Consider the following 13,426-nt stretch of genomic DNA (forward strand, 5'->3'; position numbering starts at 1 on the left):
GCTGACCATCCAAGTGGGTGGGCCTCCATGTCTGTGAGACAGAGGACAGCCCCCTGGCCCACGTGAGTCTGTGTCCAGCAGGGTCGACCCCCAGGGCCACCTCTCCTACCCTAGCAGGCTTATGTCCTTGGGGTCAAGGACCCCTGAAAAAGACTCTACACCCTTTAGCCTGACGCCTCCTCAGAAACTGTCCTAATGGCTTAGCCCCTAGCAGTGCAAGAGGCCTCTGTGTGTCCTCTCAGTCAGAATTCTGTAGTTTTGGATTCATTGTGAGGTAAATAGATTCTTAGGGCTTTTGGACACAGCCTTGGGAGTGAACATCCCTGAGGAAATGCTGGCCCGTTCATCTAATCCCGTTGGGGATCTGCCATCTTGTTGGTTTTGAGAGACAGTCTATCTCTGCCGGAAATACTCCGGACTGGCCAGCTGTGGTTAGCCCGGGTCCTGGAGAGTTTGGTGCCGGGCAGTGAGCTAAGAGTGGGGTTTAGACCACGGTGCCTGCAGCTGTGATCCTGGTCTGAGAAGTGACTTCTCCCCAAACAAGAAACCAAACGAGGTGACAGCTTTGTCCTAATCTGCCCAGGATGCACTCACCTGGTCTCACTGGTTTGAAACTCTTTGCCCAAGAAGCCCCAGGTGTGCACACAAGTGCTCAGCCGCCCGCCCTCGCCCCTCTCCCGGGAGCAGGCCCTCGGCCAGGCCAGCTCGGCAGTGTGTCTCACCTCTGTCTGTTTCCAGCTTTAACCGGATCGACATCCCGCCCTACGAGTCGTACGAGAAGCTCTATGAGAAGCTGCTGACGGCGGTGGAGGAGACCTGTGGCTTTGCCGTGGAGTGAGGTGCACCCCGAGGAGCAGACACAAGCTCACGGCCACCAGACCCCGAGCGGCAGCTCTCTGGATGCCTCTGTGAAGCCGGCTGAGGCCCTGGAATCCTAGAAACCCGAGGGAAAGGCTGGTCTCCCCTGCTTTTCGCTGGGGGAGCGAGGGGGCGGGCAGACTGCGGCTGGTGGCTCCTCCCACATTCTCCCCCTCCTGGCAGGAACCCCCCCCACATCCACCCCATCCAATAAACGCAGCCAGGTCAGCACGGCTTCAGTCACACGGGACCCTCCACTAAGGCCGCAGCACTCGCAGTGGCAGCTCAGCGCCCGTGGGCTCCACAGGAGTCTCGACCCCCAGGGAGGGAGCCGCGTGGGGCTGCCCGGGGCACACCCCACAGCTGGACCTGCTGCTCTGTCTCAAAGCCGACCTAAGGCCCCTTTTTGAGTTCAGCAGCTCGGATTCCACACCCCCCGTCCAGCGGCCTGCTCTGGGTAGCAGGTTAAGTTCTAACTGACAATAACCGTAAAATAGATGCTTGCTGGAGTTCCGCCACTGCAGGAAGCTGGCGTCAAGACTGTGCTTCCGGTTTGGAAGGGGACACAAGTTGAAGCGGCTTGCGCTGGGAGCCTGGGTGTTTCTTTTCAGGGTTTCCTGGCTGAAAACTTTGTTCTGCAGAGAGAAAAATGATCTTTCCTTTTCAGAGTCCCTTTAGCCACATTGTCTATCCAATTCAAAATATTTTTCCAGCGAAACCACCACATAACAGAGCTTATAAAACAGACCAAAACCAGCCCCGGCCCGCACCCACACCTGCACCTGGATACTAATGAACCATTTTGTGGAAAGTGCTTAAGAACTAAACTGACAGGACAGAATTCTGTCTTCATAGCTGCTGGCTTGGTGCGAACCAGCTTGAAAAGGAGAGAGAGAATGTCTAACCCTCATGACCTACGTTCACCCCAAGTCACTTTTTTACAAAAAGCGGGTCGTGGATGGAAACCGAAGGCAGAGGGGCCCCCGGAGCCGCTGGCCCACGTCCCCATCTGACGGCAACACTAACCAAACACCGCGGCGCGGCTCACCCATCCAGGCGATGAGCAAGGCCAGAGAAAGCCTCAACCCTAAATTTCTAACACCGTTCCCCAATTTGCACAAAGTTCAAATAATTTTTAGAGTAGTTCGGTTTCAGATAGCTAAACTTCAGTGGAAAAAAAGCAGTGGCAGCAGCCTCTCCGTGTGGACGGCCGTTGTTTTTGTTTAGGGGCCAAGTGCAGGGTAACTCACTAGCAGGACGTGTCCCTGTTGAACTTCTGTCGTGGACGTTCCCGAGGTCCGTGCTGGGATCCGGCTGTGGGTCTGGAAGGCGCTTTCTGACCTGTCCTTTTTCGTTCCCGACGCCTGTGGACAGCGTTGACCCTCTGCGTCTTGCTGTGGTTCTTCTCTTGACCCAGAAGCAGTCAGTGGCCTAGGGTTGGGGCGCAGACTGCAGCTGGGGGTTCAAGGAGAGAGAGCTGTACTGCTGGGCGACTCGCTGGGGTTCTAGAATAGGAAGGATGCCGTTGGCTGTAAAAGGAAAAGCACCCCCTCAGAATGTGCTGGCCAGGCTGGGTGCTGAGCCGTGCCTGGGTTACCGTCATGCTTTCCGGGTGTGCTGGGAGCTAGCTCCTCAGGGGTGTCCTCTGGCAGTGTGAAGGTACAGACAGACACACCCGCCCTGTAACCCGGACCTAAACCTAGAGGAGGGGACCGAGGGGTTAAGACACCTGGTTTTCCTGGGTGTCGGCCAGAACCTTCCGTATTTAGGGAGGAAACGAGGGTCTCGTGGCTGAAAAGACCTGGAAGCAGGAATGAGGCATTCGCCTCCTTTCCAGTGACCTTCCTGCTGATGGGGGGTGGGCTGCTGGCGACAGTGAGCTTTACCTCCCCCCAGGGCCCGGCTCTGTGCTTCCCTGCTGGCACATGGACGCCTCAGCCCCCACAGCTGGTGTCAGGGAGCCTGGCAGAACCTTCCAGAGCTCCAGGTCACTCTTGCCAAGCAGGCCTGTCGGTGGCACTGCCCCTCGAACCTCAGTGTCCGTGGGGAGTGGGCCTTTTGACCCCCCACCCCCACCAAAGAATTGTGTCTAGCCCTGGGTGGTCCCAGGTGAGCCCCTCGACCCCTGCCCTTCCCGGGAGCCGCAGACGCCCCCCCGTCCCCCCGCCTCTGCCTGGAAGCTTCAGGGCCCAACCTCCAGGCTTGCCTCACCAGCGGTCATCAGCCGACCCTCAGGGATGTAGCAAACCACCGCTCTTCAGTGCTTTAGAAAGACCGGAGGGGCTGCAGGGCGGCCGCCAGCCATCTGCCGACTCCTCCCGGGAGAAGCACCTGGGAATGAGGCCCGGGGCTCGCCCAGCCCAGGGTCCAAGTCCAGGTCCGGCGGTCCTCCAGGCCAAGCTATCCGAGAAGACGCCCCCGGCTGCAGCCAGGTGTTGCCGCACGGCAGCCTTCCCAACACATAGTATGAATTTTAAAAATTTGTTTATTTTTGTCTCTCAACCACTTTATAATGTATTTTTATTTATTTTAAGTACTGCTGCTATCCTTGTTATCCTTCCCACGGTTTTTATTGCTGATTTATTTTGTGAAAGTTGTACACTAATGTTGTTTTATGTCAAAATCAAAAGTATTTAAAGAATACTAGTTCTATTTAATGTGGTTATAGAACCAGCTGGAAACAAAAAACAGTGGTTGGACAGCAGGCTGGACCCCGGCGGTCAGGTTCATTTTGTTACATTTGCAATAAACTCACGACTCTACATTTTTGCTGTCTGTTGTTTGGTGTGTGAAAGAGTTTCCAGCTTTTTTTTTTTTTTTAACATGACAGGAAGTCAATGGCAAGGGCCTTCCAAAGAAAGGGGCAAACTTACCACTCCAACGGCAGGAGGAAGTGACAGCAGCACGTTTGGGAAACAGTATGGAGGTTTCTCAAGAGACTGAAAATAGAGCTACCACGTGAGCCAGCAATTCCACTCCTGGGTTTACACCTGAAAGCAAGCAGGAGCACTGGTTCCGAAAGATGCACCCCTCAGTGTGCACAGCAGCGTTATTCTCAATAGCTGAGACACAGAGGCCAGCAAAGCACCCATCAACAGATGAATGGATAAAGGACATGCAGTGTATGTGTGTGTGTGTGCACGCGCGCATGCATATACACACATGCACACGCGTGCTGTGTACACGCACACACGCGTACACGCACACATACACACGTGCACACGCACATATACACACGTGCACACGCACCGTGGACTACTAGGCCATAAGTATTCTGAAGTTCGTGACAACACAGATGGCCTTGGAGGGTGTTATCCTAAGTGAAACAAGCCCAAGAGACAAATACTTTGGTATCACTTATAGGTGGAATCTTAACTAGTGAATGTAACAGAAGGGGAACAGATTCACAGGGAAACCAGTGGGGAGGGGACGGCAGGCGGGGTAGAGCGTAGGAGCTGGGGATGAAGAGGAACAAAGGACTAGGCACTGCGGCTTCCCTGGTGGCTCAGGTCAGGAATCCACCTGCCGGTGCAGCAGACGTGGGCCCTGACTCGGGAAGATTCCACGTCGTGAAGGAGCAACTCAGCCTGTGCGCCGCAACCACGGAGCTGGTGCCTTAGAGCCCACGTGCCCGTCCTCCGCAGAGAGGAACCACTGCAGGGAGAAGCCTGTGCACCGCAGCCAGAGAGCAGCCCCCGCTCGCTGCAGCTAGAGAAGAGCCCGCGGCAACAGCGAAGACCCCGCGGCAACAGCGAAGAGCCCACGGCAACAGCGAAGACCCAGCACAGCCTCAAATAAAAACAAAAACTAGGTATAAAATAAGCTACGAGGATGTAGTGCACAATACAGGGAATATATAGCCAGCATCTTGTAATAACTATAAATGGAATATAATAACCTGGAAGATTGTGAATCATTACCATATACCTCTAATTTACACTGTACATTATCTATACTTCAAGTACATAAAAAATAGTAACTTTGAAAAGAGAGAAACGATTAACCTGAAAGGAAAAATGAACCAAATAAAAATTCTGGAGATGAAAAATACATGAAGTGGGAAATTCACTAGCAGGTTTCATAGCTGACACTGGATTTGGCAATGATTCCTTAGATGTGAAACCAAAAAGCACAGGCAGCAACAGAAAAACTAGACAAATTGAACTAAATCAAAATTTAAAACCTGTGCAAGATAGGACACTATCAACAGAATGAAAAGGCAGCCTGAAGATGTGGAGGAAATATCGAAGTCACGTATCTGATAAGGGTTTAAGATCCAGAATCCTACGACTTAACAGAAACAATGGTTTTGAATTTACATTTCTTCAAATAAAATTCAAATGGTCAGCAAGCTCATGAAAATATGCTCAACCTCACCAACGAGAGAAACGCAAACCAAACCTACAATGAGGATGAATGGTACTTTACACCCCTTAGGATGGTTCTTATCAAAAAATAAATGTGTTGGGGACTGGCCTGGCGGTCCAGTGGTTCAGATCCACATTTTCGTTGGAGTGGGTGCTGGTCGGATCCCTGGTCAGGGAACTCAGGTCCCACAGTTAAAAAATATATATACATCTATTTTTTTCTGATCAGAAAATAAGTATTGACAGGGATGTGGAGAAAGTGGAACCCTTGTGCAATGCTGATGGGGATGTAAAACGGTGCAGTCACTAGAAGACTGTATGGAGGTTCTTCAAAAAATTAAAAATAGAACTGCCATATAATCCAGAAATTTCAGTTTTGTATATATTCCCCAAGGAATTGAAAGTTGGAAGTCGAATGGGTATTCTGACTTCCCTCAAAACAGCCATGTTCATTCCGGCGTTTTTCACGGTAGCAGAAAGACGAAAGAAAGCCAAGGGTCCAAAAACGTGGTCCACACACGCAGCGTATAACCTTATCCGGCCTTGAAAAGGAAGGCCGTTCGGTCGCGTGCTGCACTGCTGTGCTAAGTGAGCTAAGTTGGTCACAAAAGAACAAAGAGCATATGCTTCTACTTACGAGATTCCTGGAGGAGTCAAAACCGTAGAAGGGCCGGAGGAGAAGCATGGGACTCGGGGGTTCATGGAGTTTCTCCTTGGGACGAAGAAAAAGTCCTGCAGGTGACGGTGACGAGGGCTGCATAACGATGGGAAGGTACTCAAGGCCGCTGGAGTGCACACACGGAAACGGCGGAAACGGCAAATTCCGTCACATGTAGTTTACAGCTTAAGAAAGTCTTAATGATCATGCTTACCTGGAAACCGCGTTAAGAAAACTGGGCACACACTGGGGTTGGCTCCCCACACAAGCCCTCTGTCTGACCTTCCTCGCTCCTGGGTACCCAGGTCCTAGCAAACCCACATTCTTTTGGGAGAGAGAGCAGAGGCTTCTGGTCACGGAGGTGCTGGCTCAGGGCTGCCGACTCCGGGAAGAACCGATGGCGCACGGGCGGGACTGGGTCTCTACTGGGGAGAGGCTGGCTTTCCCAGGAACAAGGGTCAGTGCCTGGGGCATGGTGTGGGCAAGCCTGGCCTTGAACCTGGGCCCTTCCAACACCCGGACGCTGACTCCAGACTCCAAGCAGCAAAGCTGAGAAGCAAATGCTCCCTCCACCTGAATGCTGTCCATGCATCTCTGCGACCACCAGGCTCCATACCCGCTCAAAGAGGACCGAGGTAACTCAGTGTCTGGTTTCAGCTACATCCTGACCCCGGCTCTGGAGACCCTGCTGCACAGTGAGGGCTGTCAGACAGATGGGCGCCTTCCCCTTCCAGCCTGCTGGCTGTGTGGTGACACCTGTCATTTGAAATACAGGCTCCTGTCATTCCAGAACCCAAGACACTTGCTCACAAAAACAGCCAAGTATTAGTAAAATAACTTACAATCAGTTCCAAATAAAGGATGGACAGTCCAGTCAGATGGGCCAAGCCCAGTCCCTCAGGCTCCGTCCATGTAGGGGCTGGAGTCCAGGAGATGAGGTTCAGTCTGTCTGTCCCGCTGATAGGACGGGCTGCAGCCGGGGACGCAGCCACTGGGCTGCAGCCCTGAAACTCGGAAATGGCGCCAAGAGGGACCAGCCCCCTGTGCGTGCTTTCCTGCTAAGGCCCGACTCGCCTTTGCCTGTCGGGCCCCTTAACCTCCATGACCTTTGCCACGGGCGGGACTCCTCATGCTGGCTCCCGGCACCTGCCTTTGGTCGGGACCAGGACTTCATGCTGAGGGGAGCGGACCCGAGCCCTAGCTGAGGTCCCAGCCCGGCGCATGTCACGGTCGCCGTGGGGCCACCCTGGGGCCCAGGCCCCGCTGGCCCGAGGGGCGGGAGGCACACTTCACAGAAACAACACGTCCTTTGATAAAATATTTATTCTAAAAAAATCACACTGTACAAATTTAGAACGTTCTCAAGGCTCATAAAAATGTGAACAGAACAGATTGGAGGTAATGAACAAACCTTCGCTGCTTCTTTTTAAATTAAGAGGGAAAATGGTTTTTCCAGGTACAGTGATAGTGAATGTTGAGAAGACAGCCAAAGAGCAGCGGAACGGCGAGGGCCGCGCTTGCTCCCCGGCTCTGCGGCCCCCGAGGAATCCGACTCCAAACGCAGGGGCGGGCAGCCCCGGCCTCTCCATCCACGCCAGCCGCGCTGGGAGGTTCTGAGGCTGCTTCCCCACAGCCTGGAAGTTTGTGCTTAGAGAAAATCCAGCACGCTGTCTTCATAATTTCCTGTTTCTCTAACAAAGCGGGCTTTCTGTACACTTGTTACAAAGCTCTGTACAAAAGCTTGAAGCTCCTGGGAGGTGTAACCTCTGAAAGTTAAAAACGACAAGGAAGCGTTTCCTACAGTTCGATCTGTACATTCACACGAGGGAGGAAGTCAATAAAAAAGAATTCACAAAGAGATTCCAGGCCAGGGAATCCTGGCTTCTCTGAAGGCTGCTTTCAAAGCTGCGGGTTGGTCTCTGCTCCTGCCTGGACTTGCCTGGCCTTCCTGATGCTCAGCCCCCAACCGTCGGGAACCGCCCCACCCCGCCGACGTGGCCGAGCTCACAGCCAAGGGTGCCAGGCGGGGTCCATGCGGCACAGGTTGTCCAGGCTGTTGGCGGCGGCCACCAGGGTGTTGACTTTGCTCTCCCCGCCCTCAAACTGGGCGAGGTTGTGCAGGCGGGTCATGATGGCTGTGACGGCCTTCTGAACCAGGGAGACCAGCTGCTGGCTGTCCATGTTCTCGGGCTGCCCGGCAGCTGACAGCGGGGATGACGTGTCTTCCTGCGTCTTCTTGTGCCAGGCAATGATCTCGTCCCGCAGCACGGTTTTCAGGATGCCGTCCACCTGCGGGGCGAGAACGGAAGGTTCGCCTTTAACTACCGGCCCAGAGGGCAGCGTCCTGGTGAGCTGCTCTGTTGCGGCGGCCATCAGGGCCTCGGTGGCCAGGGCCCGCACTATGGTCACTCTGGTGGGGACGCTGCAGCCAGACATGCGTGATGACCCCTGGGGTTCTAAGAAAGAGGCAGGGGACCAACGGCTGCCGCACCCCCGGGTCAAGGCACCGTGGAACGGAGTCCTGAGGGAAGGTGGTGGGGGCTGGAGGGGGGGCCCACGGGAGGACGGCCAGGAGTGCCGGAGGGAGGGGACAGAGGAGGGCCGGGGCCCAGGCCCATCGGCCTCTGACAGCAGCACTGGGATGACAGGACAGTGTGATGGCAAGACGGAAAGACCACGTGCAAATCCTCCTGAACTGGATGCCCGGCCGCGGCCCACTGCCACATCAGAGGCGCTGGGGCTGCTTAAATGTAACCTGGACTGACACGCTGAGGGTCTGGCCCCAGCGCAATGTGCTGGGTAGTCTCTATGTTGATCTAATGCAAAGGCAATCACCCCACTGGGGCTGGAAGGAGCATGGCCCGAGTGTGGAGAAGCCCAGCTTCCTCCCGTCCACAGCCGCTGAGGCCCCACACAGTGATGCCGGCAATTCTTCCAGGTCGTAACAGGTTTTTAAAAGGGGGTTTCCAATCACAGGCCGCTCTTGGATAACCCTGTCTCCAGAAGTGAGTTTCTACATAACGAGAACTTCGTGCTGTATTTCAGGTCTTCACCCTAAGTGGATGAGCATCACTGCCTGAGAGTGGGCTCCATGTTCTGACCCGTTTCACAGAGGCCGTCACGGGCCCCGGAGCAGCGCCAAAACCGGGAAGGGGGACGGGGGCAGGAGAGCAGTCGGACGTCAACAGAGCTCAAAGTCTGACTGCAGTCAGGAGGTGACTCGACTTAAAACCTGTTCTGAGTAAACGTTTTGCAAAAGCAACTGGTATCTGAAGCCTTCTCTAGACACAAACTGCTTATCTGGGAAAAAAGCAATCAGTACAGACGGTCCCGGAAGTCAGAAGAAAAGAGAGTAGACTGTGTGTTTGGCCCCCAACTGCGAAGAGACAGGCTGGGGGTCAGATGGACTGGACCACACCCCGTCTGTCCTCCCAAGCACGGCGTGCAGCACAGCGCTGTCAGAGTCCCGGCGTGGCCACGGGCGTCCGGCCATATCTCATCCCCCGGGGGTTCACCACGCGCTCCTTCTGGGACCACCCTGACCCACCTTGAAGTTGGGCTGGGCGAAGCAGCGGGCGACGGCAATCATGGACGCGGTCAAGGGGCCGGAGACGCCGATGGTGGTCAGAAACTCAGAGATGTTGGGTGTGAGGCGGAAAGGGACAGGGCGGTTGGCATCCAAGTCCCCGGTGGCGTCGTTTATGTCAAAGCGGAAGTAAGCCACGTTCAGCTTGCCTGTGTCCTAAAGGTCGGAGGCAGGCACTCAGCGGCGGGAGCGGCAGGCGCAGACTGAACGGGGGTGGGGGGCGGGCGGCCGCGGCCTCCACGTTACCTGCGCGATCTGCAGCATCTCGGGGTTGAGTCTGTTGAGGTGCAGGACGAACTCCGCGAAGCCGATGAGCGCCAGCTGGATGGTGAACATCTTGCGGAAGGTCCAGTAGTCGGTGGCGTTGGGGAAGGTGTGCAGGGCCCACTCCTTGAGCATGCTGCGGGGGACCATGTTGCTCTGAACCTCCTTGAGGATGTCGCGAAGGACCTGGGGGACAGGGGTTCGGCAAGCGGGTCAGGCGCGGGCTGGCTGAACAGACAGCTCGGGCGGGGGCGGGGGTGTGGGTGTGGGTGTGTGAGGCGCTCAGGGCCGCTGGGAAGGTCCCAGCGTTGGCTCTGGGTATTCCTCAACGGCCTCCTGGGCTGACTGAGCCCAGCAAAGTCACCACACACACAGCAACACACCGCGTGGGGAAGGGCCTGACGGTGAGTGTGGCCACACTATATTATCCAAAACATCCTTCTGTTTTCAACAGAAGGTTATGAGGCACATGGAAGAGAGGACGATGTACACAGCACAGAAAGAAAGTCACCTGTGTCACCACTCACATCCAGACCATAGAAAGAATTCTCAGAATCAATGGAAAGACAAGTATTTTTACAAATCACCCAACATAAAAAAAGAGCAAACGGGGGTTTCCCTGGTGGTCCACTAGTTAAGAATCCGGCTGCCAATGGAGGGGACAGGGGGTCAATCCCTGATCCGGGAAGATTCCACACGCCAGGGGGCGCGGAGCCTATGTGTCTCAACTACTGCAGCCACCCCTCGAGCCGGGGGTCCATAGCGAGAAGCCGGAGCACGGCGACGAGAGCGGACCCCGCTCACCACAGCTGGAGAAAGCCTGAGGAGCAGCAACGACCCAGGGCAGCACAAAATAAAAAAAAAATTATTCAAAAAAATGAGCAAAGGACTTGAACTGACTTTCCTCCAAAGAAAATATGCAAACAGCCAATTAGCAAATGAAAACCACTCAGTGTCGCCTGCTGGCGACCAAAATAAGCCAGCACGCCACACCCACTCGGGCGGCTGTAGTCAGACAGACACACAGGCAGAACCAAGTGCTGCCAAGAACGCGGGGAAATGAGAACTTGCGTACACTGCGGTCACTTTGGAAAAGTCTGCGGCTCCGTCAAAATATTAAACCTAAGAGTTACCAGCGATTCTACTCCTGGTATGTAGATGCCAGGTGAAGTGAGAACACAAGTCCTCATAAAAACCTGTACATGCGTGTTCACAGCAGTATTAACAGGCAAAAGGTATAAACGTCCACCAACTAGTAAGTGGTAAGTTAAACGTGGTCCCTTCACACAAAGAGAATCATCAGCGAGAAACAGTGCCAACACATGCCGCCAAGCGGATGGCCTTGAGAACACGCTGCGGAGGGCGCCGGGCACGTAAGACTGCATGCTGTGTAGTTCTGCTCACATGATGCACCCAGAATAAGCACACTTACAGGCAGTGTGGTAAGAAATGCAGAGGGTAAAGGAGCTGAGTTAGTAACAAAGCAAACTAGGGCAGGAAGACTAAGAAGAGACGTCCGCGCCGTCCCTGTGCCAGACCCGCGCTCAGCTCCATCTTCACAAAGCGGGAGGGGGCTTCTGATGTAGCCACATATTTGCAGACAAGGGTCACTGGCTCCCACAGTCCAAGGAACATAGAGCCTTGAGAATCCAATCCATTCACCTCCCACCAACACCTCAAAACTGCCACAGTCCACGGAGACCGCTGAGCACAGAACCCCACCTTTGGGTTCTGTGGGGGCTGACTCCAGACCCTGTGCCCCGAGCACGGCGCGGGGCTGAGACGGGCACCCCTGGGCTCTGTCCTCCTGAACCAAGCCCTTCAGGACCCAGATTAATGGAGACCAGTCCCTGGACAACAGAGGCAGCTTCTGGCCCTGGGGGTCTCTCCCCAGATCCGGGAGGTGCCTGCGGGGAGCGCAGGTAGGACCACGGAGGCATCAGGAGAACTGGCCACAGAGCTGCCTCTTGGTGACCCAGAGAGCCCTGGACAAAGCCTTCTCACCCACGCCCCCCCTGCCCCGCTGCCCCAGGCGGGGACCGCAGGCGCAGAGAGACCCTCGGCCCACCAGCAGGCGGAGAGACCCAGGCCTGCCAGCAGGCGCAGCAGGGGCATCCAGGACTCCCGGATCCCCACTGCCCCAGGCAGGACCCGCAGGTGCAGAGAGACCCTCAGCCCGCCAGCAGGCGCAGCGGGGGCATCCGGGACTCCCGGATCCCCGCTGCCCCAGGCGGGGATTGCAGGTGCATCCGGGACTCCCGGATCCCCACTGCCCCAGGCAGGACCCGCAGGTGCAGAGAGACCCTCAGCCCGCCAGCAGGCGCAGCGGGGGCATCCGGGACTCCCGGATCCCCGCTGCCCCAGGCGGGGATTGCAGGTGCATCCGGGACTCCCGGATCCCCACTGCCCCAGGCAGGACCCGCAGGTGCAGAGAGACCCTCGGCCCACCAGCAGGCGCAGAGAGACCCTCGGCCCGCCAGCAGGCGCAGAGAGACCCAGGCCCGCCAGCAGGCGCAGAGAGACCCAGGCCCGCCAGCAGGCGCAGCTGGGGCGTCCAGCAGTCCCGGATGCCACAGAAACACCCGAGGCCACAGAAACAGCTGGCCCGGCAGGTTTCTGCTTCCCCACGTTGCGCACTTCAGCAAGGACACACTGCACAGAGCCTGCGCGCGGCCTGGAGGCCGGGCAGCACACATGTGAACGTGCCCAGGAGGAGGGCAGACAGCCTCATACCCGCTACGCCCTGCTGTCAACCAAAGGAACCTGCCAGGAAGTTCCTTTAAAATTCACATTTCTGAGCTGCTTTGCGGGAAGGACTCTGAGCTTCTACAAGGCTGAATGAAAACGTATCTCTGTCCTGTTGCAACGAATGGCCCTTGGCTGAGGCCCACGGCCCCACCCCGCCCCCGCCCGCACCTGGTGGCTGGCCTGCGTCCCGCGCGCCTGCACCGTGGCCAGGCGGTCGTAGTAGCGGGAGATGGGGTTGTCGTGCTCGATGCCCTTCTTGGCGCAGCGCTGCTTATAGATCTCCACCAGCGACAGCGAAGAGGGGTTGTCCTCCACCAGGCGCATCTGCGGGGACACGGCCACCACGCGGGGGACTGAGGAGAGAGAGGAGACGGCGGTTGAGGCGGGGACCGACCGGCAGAGCACGTCACGCGTGCGCTGGAACACCCACAGCGTGCTGCAGAGCGGATTTCTCAATTCACTTATCTTAGGGGATTATGAACTTAAGGGTGAGAGACTTTAGCTCAGAAAAGGCTGGATCACAGCACGGCCAGCAGAGAGCTCCGAACAGGACCAGACACCACGCACGGCAATGTGAGGGGTGACTGCCGTTCTCTCCGGGGCTGGGGAGTCACAGGCAGCCCAGCCCCGCCCCACGTGACAGGTTCACGATTCACCCACCACCACTTGGTTCTGTAAAGACCTCACCTGAGGTTGCTGGGTGCTGCCTGGACAAGATGTCAGGGGCCTTCTTGGGGCTCCTCGACTCCCAGGCAGGCGCCTCAGGTGGTGCCCACAAGGCAGGTGGTGCCCAGAGCAGATCAAGAAGTTAAAGTGAAAGTCGCTCAGTCGTGTCCGACTCTTTGTGACCCCATGGATTATACAGTCCGTAAAATTCTCCAGGCCAGAACACTGGAGTGGGTGGCCGTTCCCTTCTCCAGGGAATCTTCCCAACCCAGGGACTGA

The 13,426-nt window shown here is 56.2% G+C and overlaps 2 protein-coding genes across 11 annotated transcripts in view; one reads left to right on the forward strand and one right to left on the reverse strand.

Moving 5' to 3' along the window:
* The window catches only part of SMURF1 (SMAD specific E3 ubiquitin protein ligase 1), a 92,196-nt gene extending 88,574 nt beyond the window's left edge, over nucleotides 1-3,622 (forward strand). For all 3 annotated transcript variants that reach the window (XM_069570770.1, XM_069570768.1, XM_069570769.1), the window contains one exon: nucleotides 739-3,622. In XM_069570770.1, coding sequence (XP_069426871.1) covers nucleotides 739-838 — 100 coding nt within the window. In that variant the 3' untranslated portion in view covers nucleotides 839-3,622. The remainder of the gene's footprint in view (nucleotides 1-738) is intronic.
* Nucleotides 3,623-7,188: 3,566 nt separating this feature from the next.
* TRRAP (transformation/transcription domain associated protein) overlaps nucleotides 7,189-13,426 on the reverse strand; it is a 90,729-nt gene continuing 84,491 nt past the window's right edge. For all 8 annotated transcript variants that reach the window (XM_069570762.1, XM_069570763.1, XM_069570766.1 and 5 more), the window contains 4 exons: nucleotides 12,650-12,834; nucleotides 9,716-9,919; nucleotides 9,431-9,625; nucleotides 7,189-8,172 (listed from right to left, as the gene is read on the reverse strand). In XM_069570762.1, the coding sequence (XP_069426863.1) occupies nucleotides 7,888-8,172; nucleotides 9,431-9,625; nucleotides 9,716-9,919; nucleotides 12,650-12,834 (869 nt within the window). In that variant the 3' untranslated portion in view covers nucleotides 7,189-7,887. The remainder of the gene's footprint in view (nucleotides 8,173-9,430; nucleotides 9,626-9,715; nucleotides 9,920-12,649; nucleotides 12,835-13,426) is intronic.

This window comes from Ovis canadensis, chromosome 24 (assembly GCF_042477335.2).
Source record: "Ovis canadensis isolate MfBH-ARS-UI-01 breed Bighorn chromosome 24, ARS-UI_OviCan_v2, whole genome shotgun sequence".
NCBI lineage: Eukaryota > Metazoa > Chordata > Mammalia > Artiodactyla > Bovidae > Ovis > Ovis canadensis.